The sequence below is a fragment of the Arvicanthis niloticus genome, chromosome 26 (assembly GCF_011762505.2).
Source record: "Arvicanthis niloticus isolate mArvNil1 chromosome 26, mArvNil1.pat.X, whole genome shotgun sequence".
Lineage (NCBI taxonomy): Eukaryota > Metazoa > Chordata > Mammalia > Rodentia > Muridae > Arvicanthis > Arvicanthis niloticus.
This window is the reverse complement of record NC_133434.1, coordinates 19,558,483-19,574,644: the sequence shown is the minus strand read 5'-3', so window position 1 is coordinate 19,574,644 and position 16,162 is coordinate 19,558,483. Positions and strand designations below refer to the sequence as shown.

The 16,162-nt window shown below is 41.1% G+C and overlaps 1 protein-coding gene across 2 annotated transcripts in view; it reads left to right on the top strand.

Annotated features, from left to right (window-relative positions):
* The window catches only part of Pou2af2 (POU class 2 homeobox associating factor 2), a 38,412-nt gene that overhangs the window by 6,889 nt on the left and 15,361 nt on the right, over positions 1–16,162 (top strand). Inside the window, exon 2 of one of the 2 annotated variants that reach the window (XM_076925181.1) lies at positions 1,723–1,832. In XM_076925181.1, the coding sequence (XP_076781296.1) occupies positions 1,723–1,832 (110 nt within the window). Of the gene's footprint in view, positions 1–1,722; positions 1,833–7,601; positions 7,695–16,162 lie in introns of those variants that run through there. The other variant, XM_076925182.1, reaches the window with a different exon arrangement.

The window sequence follows — 16,162 nt, the reverse complement described above, 5'->3', positions numbered from 1 at the left end:
AACTATTTTTAGATGTATTGGTTATTTTTTTCTTATAAATCTCTGAAGACAGCTGAGAAGAAATTATGATCATTTCACACATAAAGAAAATGGAGCTGAAGGATTTTCATTTTTCCACAGCAGTGACTAATGTGTGACTATGCAACTTCTGATGCTTAACCAGCAACCCCCTCTACCCATTACCTTGCCTTGCCTATGACCATGCTCTCTCTCTCTCTCTCTTTCTCTCTCTCTCTCTCTCTCTCTCTCTCCATCCTTTCTGTAATACAAATTGATTTGTATATCAGACACACCCTAGACTGTTTACAAATTCAAGCAGATTAGAGTTTGGCCATGTGCCTCAGATATGTGTACATGGGTATGTTCTGTCATATGCAGAGACACTCACTCTGTCCCAGCTGTATTTGCTTGTAAGGCAGCAGCACTTCAGTTAAAGTGGATCACAGCCATCCAACCTACCACAGCAATTTCAAGCTTGAAAATATTTTAAACTGTGTCTAGCTCAACCACTAACTCGGTACTTGAACACTGTCAGGGTGGTCCAAGGAGAAGATTCTTCAGGAATTACTTGACCATCCTGATCCACAAAGCTCACAACTGCTTCAGACAATGCTGATTAACTTCAGAACCTGGGGAAGATGCTCCTCTATAAATCCATCTATCTGTTATTTCTTCTTGATGAAATCTTTTCCCGTGTTGTTTGGCTACAAACTGATCTGAGTCTAAATTACATCTATATTGCTATTAGTTGAGACTGGCAAACAACTTAGCTCAGTTTGCTCATTTAAAAAATGGATCTTGTTAAATGCAACTTGACTAGCACTATAGTATCTTCAGCAACTGCACGTAGTAAGTACTCAAAACTATGTTAACTAAACCAATAACTCTTCTTTATCCTTGGTCTGGTTTTGTTTTGAGTGTGTATTTGAGTTGGGGGATGCATGTATGTGTGGGTGGAGGACAGAGGTCATCATGGGATATCTTTCTTCATCATTCTCCACACTATTTTTTAAAGCTCAATGATTCAGCTAGACCAGCAAGCCCAGAGGATCTTCCTGTCTCTGCTTCCCCATTGCTGGAATCACGGGCACATGCCTCTGCGCCCGGCTTCTTGTATAGTGTTGGTTGTCCAAACTCAGGTCATGTGCTTACACAGCAAGCAGTTTACTAATTGAGCCATCATTGACCTGGGTTTTAGCAGTAATTCCTCGTGTCTAATCACCAGATTTTCAAAGACAAAATGCATTTAGTGTAGTAAACAGAACACATGACTTTCCTCAAACAACCCAGTTGACCCTCTGCCACATGTCCCATTCTGATACGCCAGTGTAGGAATACAGTCTCACAGCAACCTGGGTCATTCATGTCTAACTTCTTCCTGTGCAGTATGAGGTATTATTCTGAGTTTATTTGATCCTTTTCCTGAGTTCATGTGACCAAAGTGTAAAGAGTAAATCTTCTTGGAGTGATTCTTGACAAAACAGAGGTGCAAATCAGAGAGGTCACTTTGAAGAGCCACTGTGCAAAAGAGATAGAGAGGAGTCTCTTCCATCTCCATGGAGTTTCTATGAACTTTCATAAAGCAGCAGGAACTAGGACTCCTTCGAATCCACTTCAAATTCAAAATCTCTCTCATTCTAATGAGAAAACAGGACCATGCTCTTTAGCCTTTGACCTGGTGACTCCATCTATCCCTAATTGTGACTTTTCCCTTTGCTTAAGTCCCAGGAGATTACAGCAAACGAGTGTACCAGGGTGTGAGAGTGAAGCACACGGTCAAAGATCTCCTGGCAGAAAAGCGATCCAGGCAGACAAGTAACTCCAGACTCAATGTAAGTCCTCATTAATTCCATTTGAAGCCCAGAAGGGTGAAGCCTCTGCCAAAGCAAGCTCTCTCCTCTCCTCCTTTACCTACACATCACTATCTCAACCCCTGATTGTGATTTTTCTCTAGAGACGTATCTTTATCTAGAACATATGTCAGGAATATTTTGGGTTTTGTTTTGTTTAAATTTCCTCCCTGGATGGACAATCTTTCCCTGTTAAGGACACACACATGATAGTCTCTGGGGACTTGGCTACAAGCATCAAGGTTTTTACTTGAATTTTTAATTCTCTACACTCTCCCCATTGTCTGGCTCATCCCACTTTACAATGGATTTTTTATTTGTTGGTTTGTTTGTTTTACTTTTGAAAAAAATTACATATATATATATATATATATATATATATATATATATATATCTCCTGGAAATTACACACACATATATATATATATCCTGGAAATAGAATGTGTTTGCTCCTTCATACCATGCAAATAACAGTCTACAAATGCTAGCCCTCTTCCTTACTAAGGTTCCTGGTGTGATGGAAAGACCATGCATAGAGAGGGAACTTTGGCCTGCCAAAGACCATCTGTGTACATAACCTCCTGAGAAGGTCTCTGGATCCATCAAAAACTGAGGCACCCAAAATGACCTTCAGGGTTCCTTATAACATAAAAATATCTGACTCGTGTCACCTCAAGGCATGTTCGTTAGAAACTGGCAGTGTCTCCAGAGCTCTGTGATCTAATTGCTGAGTACTTCAGTTAGTGACAGTAGAAACAAGATGTGTCTGGACTTTTCCCCATCCCCCAGTTGTCAGTAGAGAAAGGCTCAGAGCTTAAGGAGAAATTGATTTTGTATAGGTTATATTCTGTTATATTCTCCATCTGATAGATGTGATTCATGATAAATCCCAATAGGTTTGGAGCGTCATCGATGTCTGTCAGTCACGTCTGTACTTGTAGCTCTGCTCACTGCCTAATAAGTTGTGCTCGTGTCTCACAAAGTGACTAGAGCTAATACAAAAAGTTAATGCCATGTATTCTATTAATATAATAGCCTGAATGCTGGGCATGTAGGTGACCAGGAAAAAATAGAGCAGCCACATCCAGCATCTAGTCCTGGGCACACAGGGAAGTACTTCCTCCAGAATACCTGCTGACATGTTTGCCACCGCCTTCAACACAGCTCCAATGGCAAACTCCTAACATAAGTGATCACCTTCAGAATCAGCTTCTGTATCCAAGACCACCTTTTAATGCACATCCCTCTGCACCCTAGTCAAACCGCCTCTTCCCTTCTACTCCGACAATCAGAGCTTAGCTTACACAGAGAAATCCGAACAGCTGGGCTCCTTGCCTGATCCCGATTCAAGTATTTCTCCGAGTGCCTGCTCAGAAGCATCTGGAGGGTGTGTTATAAATGTCATCACCAGACTGAGAGGAAAATCAGAGAGAGTGGGGGTGGGGGTGTTTCCAAATCTACTCAAAATGAGCAACTGCAGTGTACAAATGGCAGGGATGCTTAGCCACAACTTCAGACAAGAGAACAACTGAATCTTAAAGCCCGATTAAAAAAAAAAAAGTCCCATGGAAACATGCAATTAGGTAGACAAGAGGCACACATAAGCACACTAAGGTAGGGAAACGGACCTTGTGTCTGTGCTGTCCGTGTAAGTGAGGACAGAATTCACACTTCTTGGTATCATAAATACATACATACAAATAAGACAGAGCATCGGGCTTCTGTAAAAAGGTGCACTGTAGAGAAAGACGACAAGGCAGACTATATCCAAATGGTGAACTCATGTATGATTTTAAAAATAAAAGGGCTTCATGCCCAGGACCTATAAATATCAAGTCATAGATTTTTCTCTTTTTTCTCTCTAGTTTTTAAGTTTTACTTTTTTAAAGGATAAAATAATAAAACAATATAACAATATCTTATTATTATCATACTATTATATAATAAAATAATATAAGTACAACTAGTCAGTTACAGTAATTAAATATCAATATTTTACTAAATCTTTGAGACTTTCATACAATATATTCTGGTCCTATTTACCCTTAATTCCTTCCCCCCCAAACTCTTTCCAAATCTACCATCCACCCCCCAACTTTACATCCTATTTTTTTCTATAACCCATTGAGTCCAATTTGTGCCACCTCAACTATTGTGTGGCAATGACCACAGGAGCATGGTCAATCTATCAGGGCCACACTCTTAAAAAAACTGACTCTCCCTTCCCAAGAACCCATATACTGTCCACAGCTCCCCTCTTAGAGGTAGGGCTTGTGAACCCCTCTCCCTTCCATGCTGGGATGTGAATCTAGCTGATCCAGATCTGTGCAGGCAAACACAACCACTGAATGTAGCAATCCCGCCATGCCCAAAGGATATGGTTCTGCTATAGTCCTCCTTAACCTGTGGCTCTCACAGTCTCTCCACCCTGTCTACTGCAATGCTCCCTGAGCCTTTGAGAGACAGGCACCTTATAGGTGTCCCATTTGTGTCTAAATACTCCACACACATACTCTCTGCACTTTGGCCAGTTTTTAATTTCTATGGTAACCACCATCCACTGTACAAAGAAACATCTCTGATGAAGTCTAAAAGCTGCACTCATTGAAAGCATGTGATTCAACTTCATCTTAGAATACAGATTCTTGGGCTCACCCCGCTTATGGAGGTGGAGTAGGAGATGATAGTTTCAACACTTGTTCCTTGAATAACAATTCTCTTGCACATTGTGATTTACATGAGGAATAAGTGCCCTAACCTCACATAGCTTCATGGCTTCTTATCTCTTATTTAACTAAGCCATGGGTGTTGGTCTATTAATTACTGAGAGACTTGGAACCAGATATGCAGAGCACATATACAGTCTGCTAAATACCAAATAATCTGGTAAGAAGAAAGATACCTACACATAAAAAGTATACATTCACATAGCCAAACACTAAACTGAATGCTTATGACCAGACCGTATACATATGCAATATGAAAATAGCCATAAAATTTATGGGAAGATAGAGTGAGGTGGTTTTTGTGTGTGTTATCTCATTTTATGGGCATATTATCTGAGATTTGCATTTATATTTTACAGATGATTATGTTGAAAACAGGATAAAGATGTGTTGAAAAACAAGACAGAGAATTAGGTATACTGAAGAAATAGCTTGGAGGACCAGAGTTAGTTTCCCAGCACCCAGATCAGGTGGCTCACAACTCCCTGTAACTCCAGCTCCAGGGCACCTGTCACTCTCTCTTGGTCTATACATACATCCTCATGCACATGGCATGTCCTCACGCAGACACAGACATGTAACTCCTATTTTTTAAATTAGATTTCCTGAGTCTTAATTCTGTATTTAAAAAGAAAGCTCCGAATACAATAAAACGCAGTAACTTTTGATACATGAAAAAAAGAGAAGGGGAAGGAAGGGGGAGGGGGAAAGGAGGGGGAGGGGGAAGGGGAGGGGGAGGGGGAGGGGGAGTGTATGAGAGAGAATAAATATTAGATAGAAAACTAGCAACAGAAAAATATGTTGCCTTCATCTGTGGTATTGACAGGGCCATCCTAGGTGGTACATGGGACCTTATACCTCCATGCTCTCACTGTATCATCTCAGTACTAGAATCTTCTTTCTCACTTTGGTGGTGTTTAAGCTTCAGTGATTAAGTGTGTAACATCCAGTGTGAGTTTATTTGGACTTTAAGCATTTCGATGAATTGATTTTACTATCCATTTACTACTTCAGAATACTGAGAAATCTGTCTAAAGAGATATTTCCATCAGTCAGCACTCACTTTTAAGGCCTGTTTCTATCCCTGCTGTAAGGGTAACTCAATGAGCAGGAACCATGGAGCACCCTGCTGCCCACAGACCCTCACTTGCAGGCTCTCATTCTATTTCAAAAGCGGTGCCGATATGACCTGCTCCACTTCATACAGACCCATAAGGACATAGTGAGTCTTCACTCTCAGATGGCCTTGAGGCAAAACATTTCCAGATGACAATATGGCTAAAGGCCAATGACTAATCTCCCCAACCAAATACTGAGCTCCCAAAGATCCCACACCAATCCTCTGGGACCTGTTGACCGATACATGGGTTAAAGAACTTGAGAGGAATTTACCTGGGTGGGCATTTAATGCAGTCAGAGGTAAGGATAGCTTTGAAGGGAAAATACAGAGAAGATACAGGAGGAAAGATAAACAAGCCCTTCAGCAAGGCCGCAGCAACAAGGCAACCATCAAGGAAGCCCCAGAAGCTGCAAAGACTGGAAGAAGCAGAGGATAAATTCCTAGTTGAGCCCCAATAGCAGGGACAGCCTCTAGGTAGACTTGGGGTGTCTGGCTTTCAGAACCAGGAGAGCACATTCAGATGAGTTTAGATACTGATTAGCAGTGATAGGTTACAAGTCGTCCTAGGAAACTAGTGCATATATTATGAAAAATTAGGTCCCATTGACCAATATGCTTCCAGAAGCAGTTGTTAGATGCCCAGGGTGGCTTTCTGGCTCCTTCTGACCACTCTCCAGGGTGACCCGGGCTGAGCTTTTCTAGCTTTACAAAAGCATTTCCTCAAGAATAACTTTCATCTTCTTTATTTTGCAGTAAAACTTTATAAAATATCATAAAAATAAAAATCTTGTAAATAAGCAAGATTTTGACCAAATCACTTCAATTATTTTACCTGCCATATGCTGTGGCTTGGCGAATGGTTCATCTCTGTGTATTTTTAAATTGTGAATTTTTCTTTATATATTTTTTTTCAGGTTTGGTCTTGTTTTCTCTAATTTGTCTTCACTATTTCCCTGAATTTCTGCCAGGGTAAAGAGATAGGTAGGTAGATAGATAGATAGATAGATAGATAGATAGATAGATAGATAGATAGATAGATAGATAGATAGATACCACTTACCACTTGCCAACACCTGGTACCAAAACTATATAATTAGATTTCTGAGTGATGAATTTTTCTTGCAACTAAACTATTTCAGTTGAACTCATAAAAGCGAATCATTTAACATTTTAAGAATTGCATCACAAAAATTCAATAAACCCTGTTATCTACAGAATAAAAAAGAAAAGCAAGAAGCCTAATTGCCACAATTTTTCTGTTCTGTTTTGAAATCCAGTCAACAATTCACAGACTATTTAGCTCACTAATCAAGTTTTTCTTACGCAATCATAAAGATTCATCTAGAGTCACTGAATGCACAGCAGCTGGCACGAGGGGAGAATGAAACGCTGTTTGGAATTTCAATAGTGTGGGAGAGTAGAGGAGTCCCTTGTACTGTGTGGGAGACCAAAAAGGGCCTGGAACCAGGCTCCGGGAGTTAATCGTGCCTGCGGATTGGTGGATATGGTGATCTCCTTCTGGGCATGCCCACAGAAATACTGTAGTCAATAACAATAGCCAAGCAGATGTGAAGGCCTGGGTTAATATTTTACATAAACACAAGGAAAAATAAACAGAAATATCTGGCTCCAGTTTGGAAAGCCTTTAACTGAAGGAAATGCCAAGAACTATTCCATGGAGGAAATATTTGGATTATGCTGTTTTGAAGTATGCAGAAAATAAGTGTAAAACAAAAGTTACTTTCACATGGTGAGATCCTCCCATGCCAACTCCGAGTGTTTGTTTCTCAAATATTAGTTATTATACCTCTGTTCTCTCTCTGCCCAGTCCTAAGTCCTTCTACCTCAACCTGCTGCTTACATCTCTGGGGAGGGCATTCGGAATACGGCTGTATCTTGGTTAATGATTTGTCCTAATCATTTTTCGGGTGAAAACGTTGTGAGTAGAGGAAGCAGGCCTGGCAGTGGGTCAAACATGGAGGAAACTCTGAACAGCAGGTAAATGGGCACCGAAAAGCACTCTTTATGGTCTGGAGTCGTTGAAAATGTTTGCTCTTTGATGAGAGAGGTATGAGAAACACTAACTACAGGACAGGTGTCCACTGGCTGGCTCGGTTTGGGGGACTACCTTTGCGACAGTTCTACAATGGGAGGTTTGTTTAGTGCCCTGCCCAGGTGTCGATTTGCTCTGCCAATCACATGCACACTCCCCTTCCCACAGAATATAAACCTGTGACATCCAGATCTGTGATTTGCATTTGTATTTCCTGTGAAATAGTAGGAGGGGAGATACATAGTGGGGAACTGTATATTATGTTATCTCAAAAGTTTCTTCCACTGCCCCGAGACTTCTCTTCTGCCCTGACTGTGGCTCCATAAGTTAATTGCATTCTCCTTTCTCAGTCTTGATGTCTTTGTCACCAATTAGAGTTGAACCCCCTCCTAAGACTTCTCTCATTTCAGCATCTGGTTTTATTTGTATTTGTTTGTCTCTATGTGTGCACATTATCTTATACATATATGTGTGAATTCACATGTGGGGGGCATGCATGCATGTGTGCATACACACATGTGCAGAGACTATAGGGCAACCTCAAATGTGACTTAAGAGCTCTGTGAGACTGTTCCTTACTAGGTCAGAACTCACCAATTGTGCAAAGCTGACTGCACAGGGTGTCGTGGGTATTTACAACTGTGGGATTCCAAACTCCCACCACCATGCCTAGATTTTTACATGAGGGCTGCAGGATTAGATTCAAGGCTTTCTGGTTTCAGGACAAGTACTTTACCAATTAAGCCATCTCCCCAAGCCCAGTATTCATTTCTAAGTAGATTATATTTTATGTATTTGAGATTTACAACACGATGCTATGAGATAACATGTAGCCAGTAAACTGGTTACCATAGTGAAACATCTTAACATATATACACAGATGGATATACACACACTCGCACGCACGCGCGCGCGCGCGCACACACACACATGTCATTCTACACACTTACTCTTGTGTGACAAGAGCTATTACAATGTATTTCTATTACAAAAGTGCCCAGCTGTACAGCTTTATGAACTACCTCCCTGTATCAGGCATCGGACCTTTTGATCAGTTCTACATATTCCCACCTTTGAACTACAGCTCAGGATTTCATTTTTAAGACTGAAACCTTAAAAAGTGCAGCCTCTTCCTTCAGCCTCTTTATTTTGGTTATTAATTTTCACATGTTCTCATCTCACTATTCAGCATTTAAAACAGGTCTCTGGAGGCTAGGGAGATGGCTCAGTGGGCAAAGTGCTTTCTGCGTATGCATGTGGACTTCAGTTTGTATCCCATCCACCCAAGTACAATCTGGGAGTGGTAGTGTCCAGTCATAACCTCAAGGCTGGGGCCAGCGGGGAGGAGAGAACATGCAGATTGCTGAGGCTCACCGGACAGCCAGTTTGGAAAGAGACTATCTCAAATTAACAACAACAACAACAACAACAATAAAGTTGAGGGGCTGCGGAGATGGCTCAGTGATAAAGAGCTTGCTGCACAGACATAACAACCAGAGTTCCTGTGCTCTGAACTCATAACTGCCAGGTAGATGTAACTGCTACCCATTAATTCAAGACTCAGAGGCCAAAGTATAAGGTCCCTAGAGCAAGCTGACTATAAGGACTAGCCGTGGTTTTGAGCCCTGGGTGTTGGGTTTGATTAACATACCCTGCCTCGGTGAGTAAGGTAGAAACACAAAAGATGGTTCCCACCATCAACCTCAGACCTCCACATGCAGGTGTATTCTCTCCAACACAGGTGTGCCCACACACCGGCAAACATGTATACAAACACACGTGCCACATAGAGAGAGAGAGACAGAGAGAGGGAGAGAGGCCTGAAATCAATCTCTGGCCTCCACACGTGCATGTACCGATAAGCACACCACGTGTACATGTGTGTGCACACATACACCACACCATAGATGAATAAAGAAATCCATCTGAATCCGAGTCTCTGAGAAGTAGCTTATCCTGCCTTTGTAGCATCCTTGAGCTCATGTTGAAGATCACTGTCACCCAGGAACCATTTGAAGTTCATCTTCCACAGGAAAAAGCATGGCGAGGAAGCATGGCTGCTCACCGCAATACCTCAGTCCACAAGCCAACCCTACCATCTACAAACACTTTGCTAATGTTGCCTAATCTTTCCTTAAACGGCACCAAGGTCACCATAAAGGTCACATTTAATATTTTCCAAGGGCTCAGCATACCATAGGTAAATAATAAATGCAGTTTCTATTAAGTACTTAGTGTATATAAAGCTCTGTGCAAATGAGAATTCAAGGCCATATGAGAAATTCCTTGCCATGGAGATTACACAGTTCTGTTGTGGGGGAAGAAACTGTCTTTGAAGAAGAAAATTAAAATAGCAAAATGGCTTTATTCCGAGCGCCTCAGTGAACATTGTGTGGGTTCAAACGGAGCCATGCATGGACAGGGTCGGTGGAGAGCACTCCCTGGAGGAGTGTGTGCCTTCAGCTAGAGTTTGAAGGAAGACAACTCAGGTGATCCAACAGGATACATAGAGGGGACAAAGGTCAAGGGGAAGGAGAGGTCCACTTGTCAGTCTGCCACATGACATAGGTGAACCATTTTACCTGCAGAGTGCAGGGGTGAGGGAGAGGGTGAAAGGACAGCCCTTCTAAACTCCTGTCTAACTCTGCCTGAGACACTTTCTCGGACATTCCCTTGGATCCCTGAGCTGGCATTTTCTCCTTTAACATTTATTACACTATACTATGACTGCTGTCCTAAATCTCCTCCAGTTGGCTAACATCTTGCTACTTTCTGCCTGTTCCTTCTGAATGAATGGCAGTGTAGCAAAACGGCCGGGAAGGAATTTGTCTTTCAGAATTATGGACTCAGGCTCAGACGCCATCCATGGAGATAGTCCTGCTTTCTGAGTCTCAGTTTCGTTCCATAGACATGGGGACAGCAATACCTACGATAGACAGTAACAGGAGTGAAATTATGTTATGTCTGCAGAGCACCTGGTACATCATGTGACACCCCCAGTGCTCAACATGCAATGGCTTTTATGGATTTTATAACAGCTGACACATGGCACCACTTGATAAGCACCAGAGGAAGTACGTGCCAACCTCACCTGAACACACAGTAGATTATGAGATGTTCTGAGAGCAGGTCGGGGAGTCAGCTCCTCACACCCTCATAACTACCATTGCTAATATAATGGAAACATGTCAAACCACTAACACTGTAGGTTAGAAAAATTACTTATTCTGAGTGAATGAAATAGAAAAGTGGCAGATGTGAGGGTCTTTTTCATAAAATGAAGTTTATTTTGTTGCTTGGGATTATTTTTAATTTATTTAATTGGATAATTATATATACTTGCAATGCAGTATGATATTCAATATACATGTGCAATATATAATCAACAGTGTGTCTGGCATAGCCAACCCTTCTAGCACTGGCCACTTCCTCATTTAGCTGTAGAGGATACACAGTCAGTTACCAGCCAGAGCTTGATTCTACTGCGCAGAGACTCTCAGTTTTCCTGTTTCACTCAGATGCACTCTTCTATCTTTTAGTCATGCTTTCTCCCTCCCTTCTCACCACACATGCCTCCGCTGACCCCTCCCAGCTTCTGGTAAGCACGCTAGGAGACGACTCTGGAAAGGCTGCAGATGTCATGGAGAACAAATAGTACTTGACTTCCTAGGCTGTTTTGTTTAACATGATGGTGCCAGGTCCATCTGAGCTGCCACTGTTACAGCTGTCCTTCTTTGTGTAGCTGAGTAGCATCCCGTTATGTGTATCACCTCATCTCCAGCCACCGGTGGGTAGCTCAGGGCACTCCTCTCTTAGAAGCAGCAAGCTTAATTGGACAGACACTGAGCCAGTGTCTGTCGCCCTCTTCCTTCCTGTGGGTCAAGACCGTTGAAAGTCTAATCTAACAGCTACAGCTGAGATATCCCAATTGCCTCACTCTACAATATTAAATAACCCAAACTTTCGCTACTCTCAGATAAGGATTTGACTTATTCATCATAAACTGTATTTCATGAAAAGCTTTGCTTCAGGTGGCAGGGAAAAGATAAAAACCAGAATGTGTTAGCAGCTTCCTGACCTGACAGGACTTCCTGAAGCTACTGCTCCTCAATATAAGAGTGTCCTGTGAAAGGTACACAGGGGCGGGGGTCAGTGTCCACCACAACTCAGGTATCCTTCTGTCCCCGCTTGGCAGAGTTGTTTTTCTTCCTAATTCAACAGATTTCCCCGGACCTCAAAACATGTTCCACCCAAGCCCCATAACACACACACACACACACACACACACACACACACACACACACACACACACCAAGCTCCAATTCCTAACCTCCAAGGCCTACCTTAAGCAAAAAGTAAATCCTCTTTCCTCAAATTAAACTGGATTTGCAAGAAATAGGGAAAAATAGAAAAATCACACAAAGTAAAGAAATAATCACACGACTGACAAACAGCCTGACACTAAGTTTAATATCTGGACAAGGACTGGCATGGGTGGTACAATTGTGTTGACTTTTATCCTTTCTCTCAATAAAATAATAATAATAATGATGATGATGATGATGATGATGATGATGATGATGATGATAATAGTTGGCACATATCTGTTTATCCCAACACTGGAGAGATGGAGGCAGGAGAATCAGGAGTTCAAGGTTGTCTTCAGCTGTATCATGAATTGAAAGCTACATGAGACCCTGTCTCAAACACTGATCATAACAGCTGTTGTTTACTGCTGAGCTATAAAACAGAGACTTTACAAATGTCCCTGTCTCTGTATTTTAAGATCTATTCAGTTACCAACAAGAGCTCAGCAGCCTCCAAAGGAAGTCATGTGGGAGAATGAAGAATCGGGTAGGCAGCTACAGAACTTACACTTGGACCAGATTTATGGGACTCCAGAGGTTTCCTTTCATCTGATTGATGTGTTGCTACTGTGCATATGTTTTTAAGACTGGATCTCTAGCTCAGGCTAGTCTCAAATTCACTATGTAGTTGAAAATGACTGAAGTTCTGCTATCCCTGCCTCCACCTCCAGAGTTCTGTAATTACAGATGTGCACCCCCTTGTTTGGATTTTGTAGTTCTGGCATCAAACCTAGGAGAGTTTGGTTTTTTGTTTTGTTTTGTTTTGTTTTGTTTTTAACATGCTAGACTAGAATAAACTAGAATTCAACCAATTGAGCCACACCCTCAACCATACTGCCTTCTTTAATGTATATATTCATACCAAGGTGGGGCAAGGCTTAGAGTCACCACTAATTTTCAGGTCTTCATACCAAGCTTCAGACTCCATATATAATGATAGGTTCCAGTTATGTCTTGTGCCCCTACCACCATTCACATGTGATTTTCATACCTATCATAGCAACAGGTATGTAGACTATCCAGGGAATGCCCCACCAAGACCAAGACTCCTATGATTCCAACATATTTTAAAAGAAACTAGACCCTCAGAAGTTCTCATGTCTTTTTAACAATTTTCTCTAGTTCAATTTCAGAATCTGCTGCCAACAAACAGTGCACACTCATCATCCCTAGCTCCCCTAGAGCACCAGATGTCATGGGTCTCTCTACAATCCCACGCAGTGTGTAAGACCTTCTGATCCAGCATCCTCTCACGTCGCACATGGACATTGAAGAAGCTTCCCTTCCATTCTTTTAAAAATCCATAAGCTTCCTTTCTCTTAAAAATCCCTAGGGGCCACACAACCCATGTCTCTCTTATTTTCTCTTCTACATGCTTATCCCCTGTAGCCTCTTATGGCTGCCACTCTGATTTTAGGGGTGAATATGGCTCCTACTTTCTCAAGCAGACAAAGAAACATGAACTTCATTCCCAGGATCAATTCTCTCTTGAGGAAAGATTACTGGACATACTGCCCCTAGAGACCCATCCCTTGATGTTATCTTACTCCCATGGCTACACACCTTCTTCTCTCATGGTTACACACATGAAAGAACATTACTTGTATTTTGATGTTTGACTAGTATATATTAATTTATTGTATGTGAGTTTATTCCAACATTTTTATACATGTATATGTTTTGATCATATCCACCCTATTCTCTTCTCTTGTCTCTCTTCTCCTCCCACTTCTTTCCTTCCTCTTTCCAATTAGTCCCCCTTCTTCTTTCATGTCTTTTGCATTTTGGATGACCCAATGAGTCTCATTAGTGTTTCTTACAGGTGTATAGGGGAGGGGTGGCTTACAGGCACTTAGATGACTTTTCAAAGGTTAGATTACAAAGAAAACGTATCTTCTCACCTACCAACTATCAATTGTATACATTAGTTAAGATGTCCTCAGGGAAGAGATAGGACCCTGTGCGCTCCTCCCTCCTCCAGTCTAGGATGTTGGGAGACTTGTGTGGATCTTGTGTGTGTAATCACATTGGATCCTGAAGAGTGTGCCAGCCACTATTGGCCGTGCCAAAAAGTCAGCATTAGCAAATATAGAAGTAGAGAAAGAAGAAGCCAGCATCCTTACACTGTACTTTCTCATGGAAAGATGGAAGAGACTGGAGGATGAAGACCACCAATGCTCTCATTCTCTGGAACCCTACGGCAAAAGACAAATGGAACCCTTTCCTAATATAAAACTCTAAGATTAATCAAAATGCACACACATAGATAAACACACACACACACACACACACAGCTGCTAAGGTTTGCAGTCTCACTTTAGTGATTACACTGACTAGCAGTGAAGGCTGAAGGAGCAGTGCGAAGCGAAGTTCAGAAGCTGATTCTCCACGTTTTAGAAGTGTGGAGTTGATCACATGAATTCACAGCTCCAAACTAAGAACATAGCAATGTACAAAATGCCGTTTGAAACCAGGGGTTGTAAAGATTCAGACCAAGTGTCCCAAGCTCCGAAGGCATGAATGCACAACAGTCAGTGACGCGCTCTGACAGCATACACCCATGAGCTGCTCAGATTTCCTAAAATTAACCATTAAACTGGCTGCTCACCTCATAGTTGGATCCTATGATAGCTTTGGCTTCAGTAAGATTAACTTGTTTGCCTAAGGCACAATGAACTATCATCACATGGCTAATGTGTGTTTAATACTTTGCTACTGTTTGGGGATTTTGCAGGGTTTTTTTTTTTTTTTTTTTTTTTTCCCCTATAATTTTCTTCTTACAATTTGAGAAATACCTTATGTTTATTTTGTTACTAAAGCTATTGAGAAAACTTAAATTTTTAATACATTTACTTCATTTTACCTTACTATTTTTTCTACATTTCCCACAGAAAAATCCATTTCTTAGTCCCCATTAGTTTTCAGGTTCTTAATAGAGGGAACCCACATCTAAGGAAGAGTATCTTCCCTCCACCTTTTCCTTGTTCCCAAGGCATGCTGTTTGGAATGGTGCTCTTAGCATCACTAAGGAAGTCCCTTCATGAGCCTAGAAGCAAAAAAAAAAAAAAAAAAAAAAAAAAAAAAAAAAAAAAAAAAAAAAAAAAAACCCACAAAAAAACAAACAAACAAACAAAAAAAACCCAACATTTTCTGAGCACTCAATGCCTTGTAAAAGCAAAATGGTGTTGTTTGAATTTAGGGATACAGATTCTACAGTTGCTTTCCATTTGAATGGATGCTTTATTTTCTAAGGCTTTCCAGGCCGCCTATTGTCTGACTTTTAATTAGCCCACTGTCCTGCCCTGTTTGGAGAACTGAACCACACTTCCAGAGTTTTCCGTGATCCCCACCCAGCCACCTGCTCCTGCACAATTGCAGAAAAAAAATTTTAAATAATAATAACAGCAAGCCGTTCATAGGGAACTTATTTTCTCAGCTGTTCTATTAGTTCTGTGGAATTTTCTTTTCAAATGTCATGAAATTTAAAATCATTCCTGCTGGAGAATTCTTTCATGCAGCTTGCAATAATAATCAGGTTTTACAGCAAAACAACCATGGCTGGTCCATCTGGTGGGGTTGCAGTTCTGCAGTCTCTTCACTGGCCAAAATGCTTCCCAGTGGCTCCCGTTGCTCTAACTTAGCTGCATAAATACAAACAGCATTTCAAAGGCACACCAAGAGCCAGGGCTATAAAAATATGGTTCATTTTGTAACTAAGGCAACAGCAATCACTTTCTCACAGAAACAGCCCGGACATAATTTTGTGCCAAGCAGCAGAGTTGTTAAAATAAAATTTTAAGAAACCGTCAATAAAGTTGGAATTCTGTAATCGTGTGAGCTTTCCAAGGGACATAAAATAGCTCATGGCTCAGAAATTGAAGACATTTGGGATCATATTTTTTTGTCAAACAAGAAATTAACCATAAAGATATAAAGATGACATCTATTTAAATATTAACTTTAATTTAATATTAATTAGTTGCCTTAATTAAAAAAAACAACCTATTGTGCAATTGCCAAAGAGAATACACAAGTAGAAAGTGTAA